The following is a 26658-nucleotide window of genomic DNA, read 5'->3' on the forward strand; positions in this document are numbered from 1 at the left end:
CTCATGATTATTTTGTACCGTACTCATTGGTCCCTTTAACATGAGGGTCTGTGGGGATTCACTCGCTTTTGGAGCCGGCCTCGATTGGCCATTTTGAGGAACTGCAGTTTTTTGTCCCTTCTGCATTCTGCACTTGATCAAAACAAGCTGTGATGAAGCCGCCGTGCACTACCTGCTCAGCAGCAAACAGCAGACACACACAGCTGGGGAACATAGAGGAGCATTTAACAGCTAAAGAGACAGATGTTTCCCTCAGGAGGTGGTGGAGACCAAACACAGAGCTACAAGAGAGAGAATACTGTGACACACATATAAAGACTCCTGATGAGTCATCATGCAGCCAGCTGGTTGCTAACATCTTGAGCTGTGTGTTGAGCTTGTCTGCCCCCTAGTGGCTGAAAAAGGATGAGTAGCCTTTTAATTGTGTCCCTGTTTATTGGCTGTAAAGCTTTATCACCGATGTCATGGGTAACATTCCTGCCCTCCTGTGAACCCTGTTGTTAAACTGGAACACATAAGCCATTGTTTATCCTGGAAAAGAAATCCACCTTAAAAGTGAATCCACAACGAGAGACCTGCTAACTAACCGGAACCGTTTAAATCCCGAAAGAAACATTCAAGATGTTCTCAATGCAACTGAGCTCCAGTAAAGGAAATGTGCGTTATCTCTGAGAAACCAGTCGAGGTTCTGTCATCTATGAAATGCATCAGTGGTGCTGTTGCTGTTTGCTGTTCAAGGTCTTGTAAATTGTGCTTTTGGGTGGAAGTTCTCTGCAGGATTCAGAGGTTTCCGTCTCTCTGCCGCCCCCTGCTGATACCCAGCACATAAACACCCACCACATGCACACTTTGTGTTCCACTGATTCTTTCATCGTGGTGGAAATGGAGAGAGTTGCAACAGTAAAAACAGCAGGAATAGATGGAGGTGAGGTCACTCGGCCTGCGTTTCCTCCACTAGTGCAGTGATTGACATCTAACCAATCACTCTAAACAGTCACTTTTTGAGTTTAGTAGTTGAGTCTTTTTAATAGCTTCACATATGGATGCGACACTTCTGCTGCAAAATTGTATTAGAATTCTGAATGTGTCAAATATGACAGCTCATTACAGAGAAGAAATACAACTTACCAGTACAATCTGTGAGGTGTTATACTTGCAGCTACTATGTGCTTACAACCGCATTAGAATAGAGAATACAACAACAAAAAACTTTAACCTTTAGTCAGGTTAAAGATTGTCACTGATTTGTATGACTTCATAGGTGTCAGGGGGGCCGGAACATCTTGTATAGTTAACAGAAGAATCAATAATCTATTCAGTGGACTCTTCACAGCCACTCCCTCCATCAAAGAGACGGGGACATGACCAGTTTTAAATGTAAAGTAAGACCCAGCGTGTACTCTTCTGTTTGACAACATGTACTGTTTATTGGAGGAAAAACCAACACGAGAGGGTACAGAGTGAGAAAGACTTGGGACGACTCCCAATATATTAATATACACAGCTACTAGCCTATGTACAGTACAAGTCTGAAGCAGGACACATCTGTTAGAAATGTTACTGTTGGAAACAAAAGACACCTTCCCAGAATAGAAGTAATCAGAGAAAAAGCTATAAATTCTGATAGATAATCAATAATGATCACACCTGATCTGCATTCACACACAGATATTTTAGATCACTTATACAGAACACTATCAAACTAAAAGACTCTATCTCTCTAATGGAACCAGAACAAAATACAACGGCTCACTGTAGCAAAGGACTCTGGGAGTTTGAGTTTAGTGGTTTCCTTACTTTTCTGTCCCATTGCTTTGAAAAAGTCCCTTCGCCCTCATTTAATCATATCGTTCAGTAACACAGAACAACTCTGGTTCACCACTTCAATCCCAACGCTCCCAACGCTCAAAGGAATGTCAAAAACACTCAAACACAAAACCCATTTTCTCTAAGACACACACACACACACACACACACACACACACACACACACACACACACACTGGTAGAAGTGTTACGATACAGTACAGATAATACAAACACTACGGCACCAACATAAACACTGAAGGATGCACTCTAACGCAACACATTTGGTCTTCCTCCCTCTTTCCTGTAAAGGTCATGTTGATTTACGCCATTTTACATTTTGAACAATTTGTTCAAAGGAAGGGATTTAAAATACTGCACACATGTAATACACACTCACACTAATGAGTGACTGAAACATTAAAAGAATAGGACGTAAAATTATGAAATTTAAAAAATGTAAATGTGCTCAACAACTTTTACACATTGGACAACAATGTTGATAAAGATTAGCCTTAAACCTCAATCGCATATTCGTTTATCCAGTTGCAATGTTGACCAATCACCTTTACTTTCACTTTTACTTGGTTGAAGATGGATCTCGCAGTTATCGGCACATTTACACTGAACATACAACTAATGCGCATAATGGGGCGTGTGACTGGATAACAGGTGATGTATATACACACTGTATATATACATATATATATATATATATATACAGTATATATATATATACACTACCGTTCAAAAGTTTGGGGTCACTCAGACAATTTCGTGTCAATTTTCAGTTTCTTCGCAATTTCTCTCATGGAATAGCTTCATTTCTAAGAACAAGAACAGACGGCGAGTTTCACATGAAAGTTCTCTTTTTCTGGCCATGTTGAGAGTATAATACAACCCACAAATGTGATGCTCCAGATACTCAACTAGCTCAAAGGAAGGCCAGTTTTATAGCTTCTCTCACCAGCAGAACTGTTTTCAAGGGTTTTCTAATCATCAGTTAGTCTTCTAAGGCGATTAGAACTCTGGAGTGATAGTTGCTGGAAATGGGCCTCTATACACCGATGTAGATATTTCATTAAAAACCAGACGTTTCCACCTAGAATAGTCATTAACCACATTAACAATGTTAGAGTGTATTTCTGATTAATGTAATGTTATCTTCATTGAAGGAAACAGTGCTTTTCTTTGAGAAATAAGGACATTTCTAAGTGACCCCAAACTTTTGAACGGTAGTGTAGATTTATATACATACAGTATATATATATATATATATATATATATATATATATATATATATATATATATATATATATATGATCTGTAAGAGTGCCGTCAGCCCAGAGTAGCAGTCAAAATACGGACATTGGGAGGTTTGGAATGGGAAAAATGAATTAAGCCCATAATATGGCACGTCCCAGCTAATACAGGACAGCTGGACACACTAGTTGTCTTGTAGAAGTCCTTAAATCTTTTAGGCCCCAGCACAAACACAGACACACGGGTAAAGTGATACCTCGACATTGGAACTATGCATGAGGTACTCTCTCTCCGTTAGCAGGAGCCCTGCCGCGTTAACGCTGGCTTGATTCCCACTCATGCTACAACTTTAAGGCACTTTGAATGAAAGCATCCACTGGCAGATGATAATGGTATATTGAGTTCTAGAAATGTAATATAATCATGTCATTGTGTTGTCACTTACACTCTTTGGCAACAAAAAATAGGCACAACACATTTCTTTTGTTCTTTGGTTTCATTGTGCCTCAAACCGACGTTCTCCATTAATACCCACTGACTGACCTTCAGTCTGTGAACCGCACAGGTTTCAACACGACGTCGATCTCAGCTGGACAACATTCATATCCACACAAACAGACTCAACAGAAGTGAAATACTGTAAAACAAGAAAATAGAATAAAAATCTAAAAAATAAAGCTAAACTACAATTTGACCCTAACCCTAGCTCCAGTGTGGGTTAATATATGAACACGAATAACTGAGAGACACAGACAGTGCTTTACATTAACAATACAAATAATAAAAACACAGGGACAGGGGACACTACCAACACTGAAGAGTCTGTCCAGTTTAACAGAAGAAGAATATAAAGCTTGCGGCACCTTTGGCACCAAAACAACGTAATAAAAAGATATGTCAAAAGGTCCGACGAGACGTTTTGGTCAAAGGGGATTTAAAGAGACGGATGAAACTGTGAAATCAGAAATGATAGAAAGCTTTAAAAAGCTTAGAAATCTTTGTTCACTAACGACTGACGGGTTTGGGTTTCCTCTGAGTTGACCGGCCTTCTCTCCTTCTACCTCCATCTCAGACTGTTACCACAAAACAAACCCACCTTCTCACCACAGTTCTGCCAGTTTCTTCATTCCCTCTGAACGCGTCTTACTCTTGTAGCATAATTCCAGTCCTTAGTCTTCTCGTGTCTTAGTCTGTCGTCCTACACAAGTAAGTACATCGCAGTGGCCTCGGCTCACTGGTTGACGTGGGGCTTCAGGGCTTGGTAGAGTCCCTCAAAAGTGGGCCGGTCGGGTATGTCGCGACTCCAACAACGCATCATCAGCTCGAAGAGCGAAGGCGGGCAGAGCGGAGGGCCGTAGAGGAAGATCTAGTCGGGAAATACAGGAGAGTTAAAGAAGGTTGTTAGTAAAGAACCAGAACGAAAACACATTCCTCAGATGTACCAACGTAGTCAGGACAATCTCAACGAACAGAAGGGCTGCATCAAGGACAACTGGTCGTCCTAAACTGGACCCAGTTCACATGACTGAAATGTCGTGAGCATTCAGGAACTGGAGCTGCTTTCACAAGTCAAGGCCCAACGGCGATCTAAATCAGGCACTCCTGGATGCTCCACTTGGCGTCGATGGTCTCACCTGTCGGCCTTGGTTCCTGAAGAACTCGCCAGTGTTCTCTATGACCTGTTCGTCGGACAGCAGGCTGTAGGGCTGCTCCTTGCACAGAGTGAAGATCTCCCACAGGGTGACGCCGAACGCCCACACGTCACTGGCCGTGGTGAACTTACCCTGGAGAGGAGAGGCAAGAGGTCACATAGAAATAACATGATTAGGAGCAGGTCGAGGTCGAGGTCTTTAGTCCCGTCTCGCGTTAACTCCCCCTCCCTCACCAGCAGGATGCTCTCCCAGGCCATCCACCGGATGGGCAGCACCGCCCGGCCCTGGATGCGGTAGTAGTCGCTGCTGTACAGGTTCCGGCTCATCCCGAAGTCGGCGATCTTGATGGTGAGGCGGCGGTCCAGCAGGCAGTTCCTGGTGGCCAGGTCGCGGTGCACGAAGTTCAGGGACGCCAGGTACTTCATCCCCGACGAGATCTGCACCGACATGTGGAGGAGGTCGGACAGACTGCGAGGGAAGGGGACAAGGAAGGAAGAAGAAGGAGATGAAGGTGAGAACTTAGTATTCACGAGTTGATCGTAGCTTGTGCACGTGTTTGGAGAGCGATCATGCCGTCCCCTGCTGTTTGCATGTGTCGTTAGCATGTTAGCATGTATAAAGTACAGTGTTTTGTATACTAACCTGACTGAAGGGATGTTGTTGGCGTGCGTCAGCGTGCTCTCGATCTCCCGCTGCGACAGGAACATGTTGAGGTCTCCATTCTCCATGTACTCGGTCACCATGCACAGCGGGTCGGACGACACGCACACGCAGAGCAGCCGGATGATGTTGGGGTCGTTCAGACGGGACATGATCTTTATCTCCTTCAGGAAGTCGTTCCTGACGGACGGAGGAGGAAGAGCGGACACGTTGTTTAGGTTTCATTTGAGGTACTTTCAGTTTTGGATTGTCTCGTTGAAATTACGTAAATTCATTTGGACAGTGTGCACAGGTCCCTGTTTACACAATACTCGGTCACTTTAGTCTCCACAGGAGATTTGCAGATCCGATCCGTTGAGGGTTTCCCCAGAAAATGGACAAAACTTCAATGGAGGATGACACACATTGTTACTGAGGTCACACGGTGTACCTGGCTTGGCTGGTGGCGTCGGCCCTCAGCTGTTTAACGGCCACCAGTACCGACCGCCCATCCCTGTCAGGGAGAGGAGACCCCTCCCCAAGGAATTCTGGGAGTCCCTCGGCCTCGCACAGGTGGACCTGTATGAATAAAACCAACCATTTAAATTAAGGGAATCACAGCACCAGAGCACGGCGTTATAAAGATGGATCAAACACAAGCACCGCTCCCTGATCGGCCGTGGCCCCGCCTCCTCCTCCTCACCTCTCCAAACTGCCCCTCCCCCAGCTTCTCCCTGAAGATCAGCCGTTGCCGCGGGAACTCCGCGGCGGAGATGTCCTTCCTGGTGAGCGAGTCGACGGTGAGGGCGGGCACGGCGTACATGTTGCTGCCCGTGACGCCCTGCAGGCGCACGATGTCCGTCTCGGCGTAGTGCGGCGCGTTGCTGTGGAAGCACTGGTGCGGCGTGCACTGGGTGACGTCGGGCTCGGCGTAGCCTCCTCCGCACGCTGACGGAGAGACAAGGAGGAGGTGTTTGATTGGCTAGATGTCTCCCCGAGGAGATGATGTATTCTGTTGTGTGTGAGTCTGTGATTTTTGATTTGGTTTCATATCGTCACTGACTGCCGACTTCTCGCTACTCTTAACCGGCAGGTAGGGGGCGCAATTCTACCAACAGCTACTTCAGTTAGGAATCTTGTTTCCGCTACGGATTAAGAATCGTTCATCTCTTGATTTTGCACAATCAAGGTAAAGAGGCCGTTCACATGTTGCACCATCACTAAGCAAAAGAAACGTTCGCAGAGACGGATTCCTTTTCAAGGCCGTGATTGATATTTGTGAAGAAAATAGATATTTACACTACCGTTCATCCAGACAATTTCGTGTCAATTTTCAGTTTCTTCGCAATTTCTCTCATGGAATAGCTTCATTTCTAAGAACAAGAACAGACGGCGAGTTTCACATGAAAGTTCTCTTTTTCTGGCCATGTTGAGAGTAGAATCCAACCCACACATGTGATGCTCCAGATACTCAACTAGCTCAAAGGAAGGCCAGTTTATAGCTTCTCTCACCAGCAGAACTGTTTTCAAGGGTTTTCTAATCATCAGTTAGTCTTCTAAGGCGATTAGAACTCTGGAGTGATAGTTGCTGGAAATGGGCCTCTATACACCGATGTAGATATTTCATTAAAAACCAGACGTTTCCAAAAAAGAATGTTTTGCAATTCTGTTCTGCTTATTAACCAACACACACACACACACACACACACCGATACATGTGTGACCAGCGTGGCTCTAATACACATATTAGTTATTATCAGGAAACATAATGGATATAAAGACTGAATTATAGCTTCTGTTGAATAAATGTCTGTAGATTCTGGAGTTTACAAATGTCAGTGAAGAGTAAATGGCGGAGGGAGAATAAAGTGTTCATGCACAGGAATGAAAAAGCAATTCACGAACGCAGAACGTCCTCGTCGGTCAGTCCGGGCGACCGGATCTGATCTGATGTGTGAACGTCCTGAAGTCACACCTTTCAGCTCTTACCACGCAGCCAGCCTGACGTCATGTGACAGGAAGTCAGCAGGAGGAGGTCGTAGAGAGGGTTACTGAGGAGGAGGAGAGCTGGAGGAGGAGGAGGAGGAAGAGGAGGAAACATGGACAGAGACAGAGAGAGGGACGAGAAGAGCTGCAGAGTGAATGAGCGTGCACATTCTGCATCATCGAGAAAATACTGAAGACCAAGAAAAAGAAGAAAGAAAACACAAGAGAGCTGTGAAGAGCTGAAGATGGAGGTTTGTGAGGTCGGCCAGCAGGGGGCAGACTGCAGCAGTGTGACGGCTTCTACAGTTTAAACAAAGCATTCTGAAAGCATCACTGATTCACATTTACTTTGAGTTTGCGTAGATGAGAAAGGTCTCTGATAACCATCACCAAACCTCCACAGACGGTCAATAAAACATGGACTCAATGACGTCAACCTGTTCTCGTTTCTCTCTTTCTGCTGCGACTGTGAGGTTAAAGAACGGTGAAGAGCTCCGGTGGGGGGGGGGGGGGGGGGGGGGGGGGTCTACCTGACGCCTCGGCGCTCTGCGACAGCTCCGGCAGCTTGTTCCTCAGCGCCGCCGGGTTCTGGTACTGAGGGTCCAACAGGAAGACTCTCTCGTAGTGAGGGTCGGTGTTGGTGAGGCCTGAGACAATAAACAGAACCATTACATAACGCCTCAACATCCCAGAAAGCTTCTAACACAGTAACTCCTCCTCTGAGTGTGAGTGATGAAGTGGTGAAGCTTCATGGTGATCTCTATGAGTTCATGTGTTAACTCTTCACCTGTAGAGTCTCTAAATGTCTGTAATGAACTAAACGTCTCTTTAAAGGACGTTTTCTCTCAATGAGTTTGTTCTCAGACTCTGATGATGAATCTCCTTCAGCAGCTCTTACACACACCAAACTCTACACGTTCACTCCTCTCTATGTGCTGAAGGTTCACACATCACTCACACACTCATCTATACCTTTATTAATACAAACATGGAGGAAATAAATTTGTATTTTCTGATTTATGGAGTGAAACTAAACTCTGTAAAAACCTTTGACACTAATATGTCAACAACATGAAACATGAACTTTTAAACTGGCGTCATAATGAAGGCGAGGCTTCATCCTGATGGTGTCATTATTCTACAGCCATTGAGTGAAAAACCAAGATGGCGACGGCCTTCTATTTATGCATCAAACGGTCTACCTGTGGGGGCGTGGCCAGAGCGGGGGGGCACAGGGGGGGTCTGGAGGATGATGGTGTCGCTGCAGGACGACAGCCGAACCGTCACGTCCTCGTCAAGGATCCGACGAGGAGCCTGGAGGAGGAGAGGAGGAGAGGAGAGGAGGAGAGGAGAGGAGGAGAGTAGAGGAGGAGGAGAGGAGAGGACATTATTAACGTTATACTTTTTTTACCATGATCAATTCATTCTGTGTTGCATTATTTTTTTGTAATTTTCTGTATTTGGTGCGCTTTGTCTCTTCATGTCCTTCTTGTCAATCATGTTGCCGTCCAATCAGCACTTATTGTATTCATATTCCTTTGTTTCTGCACGTTTGCTCTGGTTTCTGCTCTTAGATGCTTGTTTAATAAAGGAGATGCACTCATGACGTCTGGTGACTGATTGTAAGTCGCTTTGGATAACAGCGTCTGCTAAATGACTGTAATGTACTGTATATATTTGATTTCTTTGAAAGGTGCTGTTTGAATAACACTTGATCGATTGAACAATGATCTAAACTTTATTCCTCATAAAGCTTTTTGATTTGTTGATCCAATCAGAAAAGTTGATCATTTGAGATGTGATTGTTGTCAAACAGCTGTTTCTGTAATAAAACGCGTCGTGAATCTCTTCGTCTGCTCACCTTCTCCAGCACCTTGCAGACGTACTGGCACCAGAGGATGAGGAAGATGATGATGACGAGCAGCAGGATGATGGTCACCAGGCAGCCAATCAGGACGGGCGTGTTCCCGTCGTCGGGCGGATCGCTGGCTGATGGACTGGCTGCTGTGGAGGAAGAGGAGAGGACTTAATGCCGCGGTTTGTTTCTCGGTGTTAAAACACAGAAAACCTTTCAGGTGTTTCATCTCATGTGAGGTCAGAGGTCAGACCTGTCTCAGGTGGGGTTGCCGTGGTGCTCTCTCTCTTAAGTGGAGACGAGGTCGTCCCCAGAGTCATGAGGGTCGGGAGTACGGTGTCCTCTGAGGGACAAACAAAGGAGAGTTTTATTCATTGGTGTGGAGGGAAATGGAATCTGTGTGTGTAAATATATATATAAAGATATGAATGTGTGCATGTACATATATTTGTGTGTGTGTATATATCAATGTGTGTGTGTGTGTGTGTGTTACCCGACTGAAAGGAGATCTCGCTGAACATCATCCAGACGTCGGCGAAGTAAAAGCGGCAGCGGAGGGATTTGCCGGCGCGGCGGTTGAGCGGCACGGTGACGTAGCGGGCGCTCGGGTTCCTGTCGTCCAGCACCGTATTGAACGCCACAGGCTCCGCCTCCCAGCCGGCGATGAGGCGGGGCTTAAACCAACAGGAGACGGAGGAGAAGATCTTCACTCCGCGGGAGAACATGTTGTTACTGTGAACCTGACGGAGGAGAGTTTAGTTGTTTTAGTGAAGTTACTGCTGCCATAATCATAAGAAGAAAGAAAGAAGACACGAATATTAAGAGTCTGTGTGACGTCGGACAGCTTCCTGTGGGTTAAAATAACCCAATCATTCACAGGACGCTGCTGCGCTGCCGTAAAGAAAGAAGTGAAAACCTTCATGGAGGTGAAGTTCCTCTGCCTGTCGAACACAAACTCCATCTCCACGTATCCCAGACTGCCCAGCGAGTCGTTCCTCCAGCCCAGGTAGTCGTAGCCGGGCCACACGTGGTACTGACGCGTCAGCAGGAAGTCGTCCAGGCCGATCACACCGTCCGTCAGCTGACCCAGACCGCCGAACAGCCTCCTATTGGACGAGAAGGCCCGTCAGGAAACAGTCGTGTGTGTGTGTGTGTGTGTGCTTGGCTACCTATCCAACAGTGGGCTTAGGCATCGTTACACAGCCACTAACAGGGGACAGAGTCGCAAACAGGGGACATTTTGGAGGTCCCCTGATGGTCATGCCTTAAATCAAGCTAAAATCACGTCCAAAACCCTCTGGTGTATTTTTTTAAATTTTAGCCAAGTGGGGACTTGCACTTTGTGAGTGTTAAAGTCCATGCGCATAGGTGAGTGTGAGTGTGTGTGTGTGTGAGTGTGTGTGTGTGTGTAAGTGTGAGTGTGTGTGTGTGTGTGGGACTCGCCTCCTCTCATGTGCTCCGTCATACGTGGAGTCGTTGAGGCTGGCGATGGGATAACCGGGCGGCATCATGAGCTGACCCTCCGGAGCGCCGTAGGAGATCAGACCGTCTGCAGGTTGAAGGACATCATGTCAGGTTTTTATAGAGCTTCTGTCCACATTTAATGAAGACGCGGTTCACCGACTGCAGCAGAGATCACCGTCACCATGAAAGGGGCCTCACACACCGAGCATGTGACGAAATAAAAACTCTCAAAACTATTCACAGCTGCAGCCATGTGAGTTTGAGACGGTTGCAACACTGTCTAGTAAACTGTTGTTAAGCCTAAGATACTGTAGGATTTTTAATTAATTTTTAGTGAAATGCTTTTGAGGGAATATAAGTTGTCTCTAAACAGTTACAGTGTATATGTCTTGGGCTTTTATTGTGAAAGGTAAGAACAGAAGGTCCTGGCTGCCTTTGTCGAGTTTGAAAGGAACGATAAAGTTGTCTTAGTTCAGACTCCGGAGCCTCCGTGTTGCTGCACACTAATAGTGTACGTTTTGAATATGTACGATTCTCACAACGTGATTGGTTGATGCTTTTTATTCACAGTGCAGAAACTCAGAAAAATCAACGTGTGTAAAATGACGTCTTCAGTTCCCCGTCAGACAGTAAGGTAAAGTGTCCTACCTTCCCACTGACAGCCGTACAGCTCCACCCTCATGCACACCGTGGTGGACAGTTTGGTGACCGGGATCAGCCGGACGTAGCGGGAGACGATGGGAGGGTGAAGGTCGTTGATGATGGAGGTGTAGGCGTTCTTGTTGCCCTCCATCACCTGGAGACGGACAAGAGCAGAGTAGTTCACACAGAGTGCTAATCAGCTGGGTTCTGTGTTTGGAGCTGCTTAACCAAACATGTTGATGAGCTGCATTTACATCCCGATGGAGTGAAGGAACGCTGCTCTGTTAACAGCCTCAGATCAAAGCTCTTTAATCCTGTAATGTTGCCTTTTGTGTTGCTCACCGTGTTGCCCAGCCGGTTCCTCCAGGACTTCCACAGCAGGCCGTCCCGGCTGTAGTTGAGGCGGTACGCTCGGGCGAACTCGTTCCCGGAGTACCTGGCGTATCGTCCCTGAGTCCCGACCACCGTCAGGAAGGTCAGCCTGCCCAGGTCCACCTGAACAACACAGCAACAGGGTTCTGTCCCATCAGGTGACACGCAGCACCGACAGATACTAATGTGACCATGAGGTCCATTTATCTGAAGTCACAAGTATCACGCCAACATATAAAAAACCAGACTCCATTCAAAGAAACAGCAGTTTAACCTCTCAGAACACAGGAGCTGCTGGTTCACGGCTGCCTCCGTCGGTTTCACTCGTCTCATTAAACAGATGCTCCTCAGTGTATTTATGAATATGTACATTGTACATGTAGGTCTGAAGTTTGCTGATGAGAGGAAATCAATCATCGTTCATACTTCTTGCACTTTTTAACTCCCATACGAGCTTGAAGTTGAATTATGAACTGAATTTTAAACTGTACAATAACTTGTGCAATACTTCCATTAATACTGCATTCATACTTTTTATTCATACATGTAGCATGATAAATATTCCTTTATTTATTATTCTTTCTTTATGTTTAAATATAAGAGCAACTGTAATGTACCAACTTCCCCTCAGGGATCAATAAAGTCTTCAGATTCTCCTACAGTCCTTCACTGTGAACTCAAATCACTACTTTCTGTTTCACTGACTTTCCTTCTCCTGATACATCCGAACGTTACCCTGATTTAAGTCAGAGGCAGTTGGACTGATGAAGATCCGTGTGCGAAGAACAGGACGATGAGAATCCTCAGACTGTTGAACCCAGACGAGCGCTGAGACACACTGAACACGTGAGAAGACACAAACCTGCAGGTACTGACTGTCTGAAGGCTCCAGCTGACCCTCAGGACACCAGGCTCCATCTCCCTCCTCACGGTTCAGCCTGCAGACACACACACACACACACACACACACACACACACAAAGTTATCTTCAATAATTCAAGGTAACACGAAGTGAGTCATGTACAGGTGGTCATGTTAAGCGTGAGGTATTCCTTTAACCAATCACAGCACTGACCTGGAATACTGTGGTCCCGTGGTCTCGTACCATTGGCTGGATGCTGTGATGTCATCGTCTTTAATCCGTCCATCCTCCATGCCCAGGGCATAGCGACAGTGTGCTGCAGACACCAAACATCCAAACATCTACAACTTCACTCTGTAACATGTGTGTGTGTGTGTGTGTGTGTGTAGGTGTGTGTGTGTGTGTGTGTACCGGGGTCGATCTGTCCGAAGGCTGCTGTGGCTTGAAGGATCAGCAGCACGAAGAGGTGCATGATGGTCCACCGATCACACCAACACACATGCTACATCTCTGAGAGACAGACAGAGAATCAACATGACTGATGTGGTCTGACGCACAAAAACAATGAACGTTTGACATTATTTTCATTATCAGGACATTTCAGAGTGAATTATCACGGCAACTTAGTTAGGCTGCGTTCAAATCATCTTCCACAATTTGTTCAGAACATGTTTATACTTATTATGTGGTCGTTTGATCTCTGACTGATTTCTAACGAGGTTTACCAGAAGTATTTCTATCACCTTCTGTCTCATCGTCATCTCATGTCCAAAGTAGCCTCAAGAAATAAAAAAACTAATATTCATGTGAAAATGAAAGTGAAAGGACAGATGTCATCCAATTAGATCCACTCTGCCCAAAGTCTTTGTGTACAACTCAAAACATTTTTCATCATTCCGTCATTAATTTGACACATTTCTGATCTTTTGTCATCGTGCTACGTGGAACCAACCTGAAGCTTAACTGCAAACAGCTGACAGTTTTAACACGAGGTCACTGCTCATTTAGAACTCTACGGATACACAGAACCTACATAAACATCCTTATTTGAACATTTGCTGCATGACGGCTGACCCAGGATCAGCCCGAGTGACTCCTAACTTCAGTGTGTGTGTGAGTGATTTCACAATGTTAGTGCTGGTAGAGCAGAGCGTAAATACTGGACACAAACAGCAGCCCACTCACAGAGGTTATGCAACACTGACACACAGGAATAAAGTTTCTGTGTCAAACATCGAGTCACAGGAGGAAACAGCTGGAAGAGAGAGAGAGAGAGAGAGAGAGAGAGAGAGAGACATCTGGGTGAGGCTGAAGAGAGGAAACACAAAGAGAGGACGGAGAGGAAGGAGGGGAAAGAGAGGAAAGAGGGGGAGAACAGAACAATGGAGGGAAGGAGAAAGCAGACAGAGACGTGCAGAGCTTTAAGAGAAACTAAACCTCAGAGTTTAGCTGAAGTGCCTGGAAATGGACTTTAAGTTAAACCACCAGCACGTTTCAACATCTGGTGAAACATGTGTGGCTGAAGCTGTTCACTCATTTAGCTGCTGGCTAGCTAGCTAGCTAGCTAACTCCACCATGCTTTAATGCTTTAATGCTACAGTTACAGAAAACAGAAAGCACCACATGAACTGCCGGGTTTGGTTGACGTTACTTTACCATGAGGGTCTGTTATGGTGACAAAATACAATAGAAACTCTTAGAAACTCTTGAATTTGTCCAACCATGTATTCTGTTGCCCTACGTAGCTACATGCTAGTGAGACATTATAGCTTACCCAAACAAAGACAGACTAACACTTTTCTATAAAAGTGAAACTAAACAACGACAGAGATTCAAAACTGTTAAAACCTTGGATGGCACTTCAAAATATTTTGGTCTTTAGAGACGATCGAGCGTCTGAAAACGTGGTGAACTGTAACTCTGGACCCCGACCAATCACAGCTTGTCGTCTTTCAGGATTTGCTCAACATACGATCAGTGATGTACCACCAACAGCATCCTTCCTCTTTAGCTTCTCCATGTTGAAGAGCAGACAACAGGCTGGTCTCAGCCAGCATTCGTAGCAAAAGCTACAAAATATAATGAGCGGTAATTCGTAGATATTCCAGATAATGTTTGCCACGGAACTTGCGTACTTCAGCGACGTCCCTTCCTTAGTTATTTTAACCCAAACGACAATCTTTTCCGAAACTTCACTAAGTATTTCACAATCTTTTCCGAAACCTAACTACGTAGTTTTTGCCGAAACCTAACTTGTTACCTGTGAAGACGGAAGTTTGTAACATGTAACAATTGGAAATTGACACGTTTTGCTGGAATTTTGTAGGAAAGCGCAGAAAAAATGAGAAAAGTAATTTTTGGTAAAATATCATACGAGCTGTTGTTTGAGGATGCGTTGCGCTCAGACACATCCGTGTTTCATCACACTGTACAGGATGAAACACAGTAAATATCAACATGCATTTTAATCCACGATACTCTTCGTCTCATCACGTCAGAACACGATCAACAGAAGAAAAACAACCCGGACGATTCAGCTCAGAAGAAGACAGAAGGTTAGTCAGTCACACTGATGTTTGCAGGGCTGAAGTTAGGTTCATATTTAATGATTTTCCTGCAATAAAACCGCCGAACAAACGAATGAATCAGACCGTTCTCCAGTGATCGTCTCAGCTGGGAGCTCTTGAAACAATCTTTCTCTCCTGACGTAGATCTTTGTTCTGCCTTCAGGAAGTGAGTTCATTCACTTGAGCTGCAGGAGAACGAAGCCGTTCACTTTTTTATTTACTGGCAACGACCGGGAGGGAGAGAGAGAGAGCGCTTTATGTAATGTGTTGGCTGCAGTTCAGATTCCTGCACTGTTGCTCATCTCTACAGCTAAATCACATGACCAGAAAGAAAAAAAACACATGGAGAGAGAGACAGAAAGAAGTGATCAAGAAGGAGACAAAGGAAAAGACGTTTTTCTCTGTTCCAGTCTAAGAAGACGACCTGAAGATCAACACCAAGAATCAGTTTTATCACAAAAATAAATCCAACGTCTTTACAAACTGTTTCCTGTTGGACTGCTGCAAGACATGAATACATAGGTTAATAAATAGGTTTAAGCAAATGTTGTTTTTGTCATGAATACTTTCACTCAGAACGTGAATATTACACAGAGAATAACAACGTCATTCTTTTTTTCCCCAGATTTGTTTTAGCTTTCTCACCGCAAATAAAAAGGTCTCAACCAATCACGTGCAGAACAGACCTATTCAAAAGGTACACTAACAACACTGAGTCTCTGTAGTCTGAACCAAAACTTTATTAGTCCTTTCAACCTTGACAAAGGCAGCATTCTCACCTTTCACAATAAAAGCCTGAGACACATAAAATTCGTGGGTGAGTATTTCACATTTTCATGTTTTTATTCGTCATCAAATGTGAAGGATTTCATTTAAATCCCTCTCCGCTCAAATATTCTGTTTCACTGGGGAATACGTCACAGAACAAAAGCTAAAGTCACTCTACCGTCCGCCATTTTGCACCGCCATGTTTGTACAGCAGCCCAGAACGGACGAACCTTTGGCGTTTTACATTATCTGAAAGGAGGGTTGCATTCTGAAACAAGAAGCGCGAGCAGAGACACTACTCTCTTTACTCTACGTGCAATAAAATATTTGAGATTAAAAAGCCAAAACTTTATCAATGCATCTGTGAACACGTAAACAAATGTGAAACCTAATTCAATCAGCCATCGCGGCTGTTTACATTACTTATTTCTCCGACACGCTTGGAGAGCGAGAGGCTGAGCTGACAGCTACACTACAACCTGCCACAAACAACGAGATGCCACTAAAACATACACACTGTCCCTTTAAATAAAGTCGCCATAAATCATTCTATCATGCCAGCGCTACACTAAACTCTGATGTATGTAGCTGGAGGCTCCAGTGATCACAATAGAGTTAGCTTGAGCCATGTCTCTGGCCTCACGCTAACAGGAGGTTAATGTAAGTAGTTAGCTGGACATGCTAATGTTGCATCTTCCGTTTGAGCGGATAAACACACAGTCTCATCTATTACCAGCACATTTGACCTGTGTCTGGTTTTTGCAGAGGCTGCACCAACTCTTACAGCCTCATGCACAGAATGACAACATGTGGAGAGATGCAAAATCAGATGAAAATGAAGTGTAATGTTGGTGTGATGACTGTCAACCAATGGCAGCACTAGAAACTTCAGTTACTGTAGTAAAACAACACATGAACATAATGTACTTTTTCTTTGCTTCCTGTCCCTTTGTCTTCTCCTTCTTTATCTCTGTCTCCCTTCCTCCCTCCTTATCTCCTCCCTCCCTCTATTCTCCTTTCCCTCTCGCTCTGTCCCTCCTCTCTCCTCCTTTATCTCCTCCTCCCTCCGTCAGAACAAACTGGAGCCAAAAGCCTCAACATTCCTAACATTCAACGCAACCCCGATCTCTCTCTCTCTCTCTCTCTCTCTCTCTCTCTCTCTCTCTCTCTCTCTCTCTCTCTCTCTCTCTCTCTCTCTCTCTCTCTCTCTCTCTCTCTCTCTAACACACAGGAATCCACATGTCTTTCTCCAAGTCTCTCTTTCTGTCTCTTACTGTTAAACACAGGAATCTCTCTGGTTGAGGGGTGAATGAGACAGAGTTCACTGAGAGCAACACAGAACACACCATAGTGTGGAAATATACATCTGTAACACAACAAATGAAACCGACTGATGCCATTGATATTGTCAATCACAAAGTTTACCAGACGTCGGGCTGGATTTGGGGAAAATGTTGGTCCATCGTATGCATTATTAAAGCATGAATGGTTCACACACAGTGACAGAGATGGAGGATAAAATGATTGTGGCTGTGATTACTTTCCACATATTGTAAACTGCTGCTCAGTGTTTCGGTGTCTGATCGTCAGATATCACTAAAGTTTCAACAATGTAAGGCTGAAACACTACAGTGGGACTTCTGCAATTTCCTGCAAAACTCAAGAGGACTAACATGATTGAAACATCATATGTTTAAAGACTTTATGGGCAAGATGGCAGAGCAGAGAATAGAAGAAGACCTGCACCACCCGAAAGCCTCGTTATGCACAGACATCTACTTCAACAATCAGCTGCAGCCTCACAGCCCCTCTCGGGTATTTACGTAGATTTACGTCAGGCAGACCTTCACGTCTGTGCAACGTTTCATTTGAACGTATGTAAGTGATCAAGTGATCCGTGGACGAAACCACTGATTGTGTCTTTCTCTCTGTTAGTTGCAGCTCAAGTGAAATAAGCCAACGTTTGAATAACATCTGGATTTTATCCAGGCAGGAGACACTTGTATAAAAGGACTCAAACCGGACTTCCTGTATGTATTTCATCTTCTCACCTGTACCTGTACAACACACATGTACACACACACACACACACACACACACACACACACACACACACACACACACACACACACACACACACACACACACACACACACACACACACACACACACACACACACACACACACACACACACACACACACACACAGGCTGTCAGACTAAAGACTCCCAGCTGGTCAACAGCAAACTGAAACAGAGATAAAATAGCAATATTTAGAATATCTTTGCACATTACTATCTTCTCAAAAACAACATGTGGCAGCACCAGCAAATCAAAGGAGCGTTCAATGTGGCAGTGAATGTTCTTCACCAGGTTTGTATCAAGTTCCCTCGCTACAGTATGCAACACTTCTGGTGAATGTAACACTGTTAGTAACAGTGTTGCTCAAGCAACACTTCTGGTGAATGTGATGTTCAGTCTCCAGGAAACAATGTTGGCATTTTACGCCTCTGCAACCACTGATGTGTTAAATGGCGACGTTTTTATTTTAACAGTAACGTATTTTACTTTTGTTTTGTGGTATAACGAGTATAACAAGCGAGAGTACACTAAGGGCGGGAAAGAGTGGTGGTGGACGGGTCAAACTAACTTTTACCAAGGAGACCAGCGTTCGTGTCCCACGTCAAACCACAAGTAAATGCTGAGGTTACGCTTCTTATGTTACGTAAGTTTAAGCTAGTTACATTATGTTGTTACGTTAAGTTGTTATGTCACGTTAAGTTAAATTGTTACTCCATTCGTTGTTACATGTTACTTCTTTCTTTGTTACTTGTTATGTTACGCTACTTTCTTACTTCTTACTTGTAACATTGCGTTGATACTTTACTTTGTTAGTTCTTACTTTGTTACATTACGCTGTTACGTCTTAGGTTGTTGCATTGTTGCTTCTTATGTCGTTACGTTACGTTGTTCATTGTGTTACTTTGTTCATTGTGTTACTTTGTGCTACGTTATTATTTGAACACAAACAACGATCTTCTTTCGAACTTTAACCGAGTACTTTTGGTGCCTAAACCTCACCAATTGTTTCACAACATTAACAAGGTTTCATTGTGGGCATCTTGAAGCGTGATACGAGGCTGATCTGAAACATTCAACGTGAACGGCCACATTTGTTCTGGTGACCGGGCTGGACTGGGCAGAAGGTCAGCTGATAAAACACTAACAACCATCAGTACAACATAAAAACCTCAACATGACGTTCAGCCCACCACAGAGGGAGTTTACCAACCATGTCGATGCATTTTGGGGAGTCAGCACTGATTTGGTGACTTGCAGGTCACAAGATGTCAAGACCTCGACGTTCAAACTGCTGAAGAGCAACAGAATATGTGAAGCAATATGTTTTAAACAGGCTGAGTGCTTCAAACCATGACATGTAAACTCAATCTGACATGTGGAATCAGAGGAGAAAACTCATTTATTTAAAGAGCTGTTGAATCATTTGTTTAAATCTCTCAGGTGGACGTTTCAGCTTTGGCTCCTGAAGCACTCGGAGTGTGCACCAGACAAATGCCCAAAACGCAAATGTAACCTGAGAGCAGGTGATGGTGACGAGGTCTGAACCGGAGAAGAGCAGCAGATGGTTTAAAAAGAGCTGCTGGTATCTGAAGAATGTGAAGAGCGCTTGATTTAACATGCAGAGCTTTGAACTGACAGCTGAGGTGAACGCTATCAAACACACCTGGAAACCACAACGTGGAACTGTTTAGCCCGGTTTGATGATTCAGAGGGTGGAGCCTATTGTGTTAGAAGAATGTGACCGGAATATTCAGAGTTTTATAAACCTCTCCATTTAACTTGTCTGCAGATCAAATCAAGTGCTCTGTTACACGAACGAGCAAATAAATTGTGTCTTTGATTTGAAAAACTTTGCTTTGTCACTTTGTTTCTGGATTTAAGACTTTAAATCTGTCCAGTAACTCTGAAGTTAATCAACCAAAGACTGTGCTGCTCAACCCAGCACACACACACACACACACACACACACACACACACACACACACACACACACACAAACACACACACACACACAGGTATGCAGGGCATCATAACTCTGTCAGCGGTGGGTGGAGGGAGCAGAGAGGCTCATCTGTCTCTGGATCGTCTATGAGGCCGAGCTACGAATCACTGAGCAGAACTAACATTTGTTTGATTGATGAGTCCTGTGACTTTAAAAATGTCCCTCAGATTTCCACAAAGACAAGTCAACTTTAAAAGGAACAGTTAACTGTAAACAGTGTCGAGCGCTCGCTCTCTGAAGTCCTGGAAAAGGTTTTGCTTCCGGATAAAAATGAAAGCATATCGGTGCAAACACACAACAAAAGAAAGCAAAAAACGATCATAAAAACGTTCTGTGCAACATTATCCAGGTGTCTTTTGTCCATTCGTCGGCTTATGTGAATCCAAACACAACTACTTACAGTAAACTATTGCTAAACAAAGCATTCTGTCAGAAAAGGTCAAACTGCACTCAGCTGTAAAACCGTACGGGAGTGTTAGATCGTGAGTGAAGGCGACCTTGAGACGGTTGCAACTGACGCAGAATTCGTGCTGCTATCAGCGGCTGCGATCCATTGGTGTTCAGTGTTCCTCCTCCACAGATCCTCTGTGGTTTCTTAATGGTTTAATGATCCGCTGGCTCGACTCGGCAGACGGAAACTCGACACTCGTTTCATTTACACTCGTCGGTAATCTGCAGCTTCCACACACGCAGTTCTCCAGAAGGCACTCTGACTGTTTCCTGAGTTTTTGTGTTGCAGCTCAAGTGTTGTTTATAGAAGAAAGGCCTCGTGAGAGCAGCATCAGGGTGATCAGAGTGTGATTAGACACGATGACCTGAGGTCAGACATCTTTGGAAACGTTCATCTAAACATCTGAAGGACTTCTCTGTAAGGAGACGTGCAAGATACGATCTGTTAAATAGTTCCATCTCTGGACACACCTCAGACACACCTCAGACACGCCTCAGACACGCCTCAGACACGCCTCAGACACGCCTCAGACACGCCTCAGACACGCCTCAGACACGCCTCAGACACGCCTCAGACACACCTCAGACACGCCTCAGACACGCCTCAGACACGCCTCAGACACACATGCCTTTACTGTCTCCAGGCTCAACCTGGACACAGTTCTAGAGGAGATCGGATGGCGTGCAGATCATCAGGACGGGACGAATTACGTTTCATTGGAAGAGTGAGATTCAGTATGACGTCACGGTGTTAACTTTTAGTCCTCAGAGTCCAGACTCGGGGAAGAAAAGAAAAGCTTTGAACAACTTGCATCATCATAAGTGACTTTTGTTCATCCATTGGCTCGTAGAAATATAAACAACTCTTTTCACTAAAGTATTTCCCATAAATGAAGTGTTGTGCATGTCTGTCTGCACTGATGTGCTTTCATTTTGAGGAGCTTATGTTGTGTTCGAGTGAACTGTTCCTTTAACAGCACAGTTCAGGAAGATACTTCCAGATTTCAGAGCCAAAGCCGGATGTTGGATTCACTTCATCATCACTGACTTATGAACTCATTCTCAAAGCACTACGAAGGGTGAAATGTACCTTTAACTGAGCTGCCAAGCAAACTCCTTCACTAATATTTACACATATTTATATTAGGAAATTGCAAAATTCAAAGCGTCGTCAAACGGTTTGTCTGCACTAAGGTCCCGCCTCTGACCGGACAGATAGCCAATCAGAGTTGAGGAAAATGGGTGGGGCCAATCAGAACATGCCAAAGTTTAAAGAAGACGACATCTTCTGTCTTAAAATATAAGAGAAAGAAATAGAGAAACATGACACAAAGCTTTATGATGCATTTTAAAGTTTAAGTTATGTTCGCAGGTACAACGCAACGTTTTTTTGATCGTCTTATTGTTGCCCTGCTTTGACAGAAAGTAACAAGACTTTTAAGTTTGACATCTTTGTGAAGTTTTTATCTTTATTAAAAATCAAACGTAGAAGAGAAATATTATAAATATCGAGGCTAAAGTTGTAAAAAGCCTCTAAGGAAGTGACTCGATTTGTATTGAACATCCAGCGCTACGATCCTGTTTCAAACATTCCTTTTCCTGTTATCACATAAAACCAGTATGAGAAGAATAAAGACGAGTTTCAGGTTTTGTTTTAAATCTAAATCAGCTGTCTTCATGTGCTGTGGATTCATCCTGAAACTGATGAAGAGGAGAAGCTTCATCAGAGAGAATCAAGACTTCCTTTGTTGGGTCAGTTCAGCTCTCAGTCTGAGCCAAACACTGAGCGGCTGCTGTTGTGAAATCACCTCGGTCTGTTCAAGAGACAACAAATCAGCTTCTCACTGCTTCTCATCACCAACATGAAGCCGACTCACATTCCTGTCAACGAATCGACCCGATGAAAGAAAAGAACGTACGACGAGGAGAGCAGCTGATCCTCACGATCAACAGCTTCTCATCCAGCGTCTGCAGCAACATACGAAAAACAATCAACCGTAATTCAAAGATATCTGACGAGTTTACTGCGTATTTTATCCACTTTATCCACGATCTTTTTATTAAACATAACTAAGTATTTCACCAACTTTTCCTAAACTGTACAAAGTATTTTACGATCTTTTCCTAAACTGAACAAACTATTTTACGATCTTTTTCCTAAACCGAACAAAGTATTTTACGATCTTTTCCTAAACCGAACAACGTATTTCGTGACCTTTTCCTAAACCTAACGAAGTATTTTACGATATTTTGCTAACCCTAAACAAGTAGTTTCCTGTGAAGACAGAAGTTTATTTTGAAAAGTCTGTATTCATGTAACGAATTCATGCAGAAATTGACTCGTGTTGCTGGACATTCGTAGGAAAACACACGGAAAAATTAGGAGTAATTTTCCGTCAGATATCGTAGGGACCGTTGTGCGAGGATACGTTGTCTCGTCCCGTCACATACAGACAACATGTTGCGAAACCCGACCGTTTGCCTCGTTATGATGCTCGTCCTTCCAACAATAGTTACTATGAAACTAATTCTGCCTCAGAAACCATCAGATTCAACGTTTCCATCCCTTTGAGGAAACGTACGGTGCAAACGTTTTATTCTTCAGACCGATAAAACAAAAACACACACATCGCAGATTCACATCACAAAAATAATTTATGAACTTTATGAAGTGAGCGAAGTGAGATTTACAGAAACCACTGAGAGAAGATTCACTCAGAGGGAGTTCACGTTTCAAGGTTTGAACCTCTGACTGTCGTGTAAACTGAGTCGACTGAGCATAAAAATAACCCAAACATGATCCCTAACACACACACACACACACACCTACACACACACACACACACACACACACACACACACACACACACACACACACACCGAGCTGATGATAACACTTCAGACTTTTTTACCAACTAAACATCTCTACTCTGAGCTGAACTGGGTAATCATGTAAACGGGGTTAAACTGACTCACACACACTCTCTCTCACACACACTCTCACACACACACACACACACCTGGAGGAGGAGTTAATGAACACAGCTGGTGGTATAGAGGACACAGAGACACATTAATGGACACATTCTGCATCACTTATTAATATTGAGAATGTTTACATCCGTCAGACTGAGCCGAGGCTCTGTGGACACTTGAACACATCTTCATGTTTTCACAGCACAGAGCTCCACAAGCTTCTAAATGACACGTTTATTCTGCATTGAAACACATATTTGTCAAAATATTTAATCTTTTTTTCAATGTAAAATATTTTCCAGTTCTTCGTCATCTGGTTTATTTTTTAATGATACTTAAGGTGCAAACTGCACTTTTAATTATTTTATTGTAAAACTAAAGTTCTGCATTATTAATAATATTGTTATTTTATTTTTATGATAAAAGAAAGAGGAAACACTTTATATCTTATGAAAATTAACGAGAGACTAAAATGTGAAAATATAAAAATGAAGTGACTTTGTCACTGATTTATTTGACTTTCTAACACTAATTATTACGAATATCTTCTGTGTATTCATCTCTAATAGTAATACGATACCTGCTGTAGCTCATGAGGACAGAACCAACATGCAGAATATAATTATCATATGATGTTTATGTGATAAATAGCAGAGTAGCTCCTAGTTTTATTTATATGATTAACAGTATTCTTTATGCATGTGTGTGTGTGTGTGTGTGTGCGTGTGTGTGTGTGTGTGTGTGAGTGCGTGTGTGTGAGTGTGCATGTGTGTGTGTGTGTGTGTGCATGTGTGTGAGTGTGCATGTGTGTGTGTGTGCATGTGTGGCTGCAACTGAAGATATGATCAGAATGAATCGATGAACCGTTTTTATTCTGCATTAATCTAAACGACGCTGATCACTGAACTGATCTGAGCTCTGCAGTGATTCTGAATAATGAAACAAAGAAGTCTCGTTTTGGGCCTCAGAGCTGATCTCAGATCTGTTGTTTCCAGCGGCCCGACACAACACACACGCGCACGCGCACACCTACGCGCGCACACACACACACACACACACACACGCACGCACACACACGCAGTCAGCTGACTACCTGTCCTCCGGGTCCAGAACGGCAGCGAGCGTCTCTCCGGTTGGATCCGTGTTTTCCTCGTCGGGCTCCGGTGCGGCGGGTCGGGGATCCGTTAGTCAGACAGACGGAGGAGCTCACAGGATCATGGCGGAGGAGAGGAGCGGTGATTGAGAGTTCTCCTTCTCTCAACGCGTCTTCTTCTAGTTTAACTTCAGCAAAGTTCTGAAGAAGAAGAGGAGGAAGAAGAGCTGCAAACTCCAAAGAGACGGGAACAGGGAAAAAAAAAAGTTTCTGTGTATTTACATCACATCCCGTTTCCGAGGAGGAAGAGGAGGAGGAGGAGGAGGAGGAGGAGGAGGAGGAGGAGGAGGAAGGCAACATGAGCCCCCTGCGGGTCTGACATCTGAGAACTTGTAGGAACTCTGCTGGAGAGTCCTGAGAAGAGAGCTGAGACCTTAATGTTCAACTTCTGTTAAATCTCTAATATAACAAATATAAATACGTATAATAATAAATAATAATAATATATTTATATATATATGTGTGTAGATAGTTTTAAATATATATTCACAAATATAAAATATATATATATATATATATGTATTTTATTAAATATATATTTAGAAAATGTATATAATATATATATATATTCATATATAAGTTATATTTATTTTAAAGGTATTATAGAAGTTATATTATATTATCACTTAATTTTTTACATTATTTGGACTATTTTTTGGATAGTCCAAATTAATTTGGAATTTTTAAGGTGAAACATTAAGGATTCAGTATCATCTCGTGTTGTAGACAATAATATGAACAATAATATGAACAATAATATGAACAATAATATGAACAATAATATGAACAATAATATGAACAATAATATGAACAATAATATGAACAATAATATTGACAACATCTTTAAGCAAACATCTTTATTTATTTTATTTTAAATGTGTAGTTTCAGAGACCAACTCTTCTAAATGTCTACAGTCACAGTGTGTGTGTGTGTGTGTGTGTGTATGTGTGTGTATGTGTGTGCGGTGTGTGTGTGTGTGTGTGTGTGTGTGTGTGTGTGTGTGTGTGTTTGAGACAGAAGGGGGCAGCAGAGTTTCAAAGTAAAACACAGGAAGTTTCAAAAGCTACAGAAACTCAAACTCTTCTTTCTCCTCACCAGAGAGTCAAGAGAAGTGATGAAGGTGAAGTGATGAAGATGAAGTGATGAAGGTGAAGTGATGAAGATGAAGTGATGAAGATGAAGTGATGCAGGTGAAGTGATGAAGATGAAGTGATGAAGGTGAAGTGATGAAGGTGAAGTGCTGCTTTTAATGTGATCCCTCCTTCCTCTGAGGAGAGATCACATCACATCCTGCAGCCTTCTTCTCTAAACGTCTCTCCATCCCTTGCTGCTGTTTCCAAAATGAAACCTTTTATTTTTCCATCAGCAGATTGAATCCTCCAGCAGAGGGCAACGTTTCTCTGTGTGTCTCTTCGTCCCACACGTGACATCACTTCCTGCCCGCAGCTCCTCTTGGTCATTGTGGCCCCGTAATGATGCAAGAGGCCCCTGTGATGAGGCTCTGTGTACACTACAATAGAGATGGTACTGAGAGGGGATTACACACACACACAACACACACACACATTACATAACACACACACACACACACACACACACACACTAAGCTAAGCTAAGGTAATAATCAGTATAGTCAACCTGAGGCTGATTGAATGTTTTTAGTTCTGCAGGTATTTAGTGTTCGACACGTGGACATGTTGACTTGATTATGACCCGAAATGAAAGGATCAATAAAGTTATTGCAGTTCATCCTGTGGGGACTATGAATAAAGAACTACAGTTCATCCTGTGGGGACCATGGATAAAGAACTACAGTTCATCCTGTGGGGACCATGAATAAAGAACGACAGTTCATCCTGTGGGGACCATGAATAAAGAACTACAGTTCATCCTGTGGGGACCATGAATAAAGAACGACAGTTCATCCTGTGGGGACCATGGATAAAGAACTGCAGTTCATCCTGTGGGGACCATGAATAAAGAACCACAGTTCATCCTGTGGGGACCATGGATAAAGAACTGCAGTTCATCCTATGGGGACCATGAATAAAGAACTACAGTTCATCCTGTGGGGACCATGAATAAAGAACCACAGTTCATCCTATGGGGACCATGGA

The 26658-nt window shown here is 43.6% G+C and overlaps 1 protein-coding gene across 2 annotated transcripts; it reads right to left on the minus strand.

Annotated features, from left to right (window-relative positions):
* Nucleotides 1-1408: 1408 nt before the first annotated feature.
* ddr2l (discoidin domain receptor family, member 2, like) lies at nt 1409-24718 on the minus strand. 2 transcript variants are annotated; one of them, XM_079161081.1, is made up of 19 exons: nt 24481-24718; nt 12953-13051; nt 12755-12857; nt 12542-12617; nt 11650-11802; nt 11314-11461; nt 10645-10750; nt 10118-10307; nt 9695-9941; nt 9455-9544; nt 9208-9347; nt 8549-8660; nt 7877-7993; nt 6064-6308; nt 5812-5939; nt 5364-5561; nt 4955-5189; nt 4704-4853; nt 1409-4435 (listed from the first exon to the last, which is right to left on the minus strand). In XM_079161081.1, the coding sequence occupies exons 2-19, from the start codon at nt 13011-13013 to the stop codon at nt 4301-4303; spliced, it is 2634 nt and encodes an 877-aa protein (XP_079017207.1). In that variant the 5' UTR covers nt 13014-13051; nt 24481-24718; the 3' UTR covers nt 1409-4300. The 2 variants fall into 2 exon arrangements, with proteins under 2 accessions (XP_079017207.1, XP_079017206.1); XM_079161080.1 differs by having other exon boundaries at nt 9208-9350.
* Nucleotides 24719-26658: the final 1940 nt, after the last annotated feature.

This window comes from Pholis gunnellus, assembly GCF_910591455.1.
Source record: "Pholis gunnellus genome assembly, chromosome: 6".
Classification (NCBI taxonomy): Eukaryota; Metazoa; Chordata; class Actinopteri; order Perciformes; family Pholidae; genus Pholis; species Pholis gunnellus.

What these genes read in the sequence shown, in the direction of transcription:
- ddr2l (XM_079161080.1), bottom strand. Translation starts at nt 13,013, where the DNA reads ATGCACCTCTTCGTGCTGCTGATCCTTCAAGCCACAGCAGCCTTCGGA. An exon ending in CAGACAGTCAGTACCTGCAG is followed by an intron (nt 11,803 to 12,541) that starts GTTTGTGTCTTC and finishes TGTGTTGTTCAG; the next exon opens with GTGGACCTGGGCAGGCTGAC. An exon ending in GGCAACCCCACCTGAGACAG is followed by an intron (nt 9,351 to 9,454) that starts GTCTGACCTCTG and finishes CTTCCTCCACAG; the next exon opens with CAGCCAGTCCATCAGCCAGC.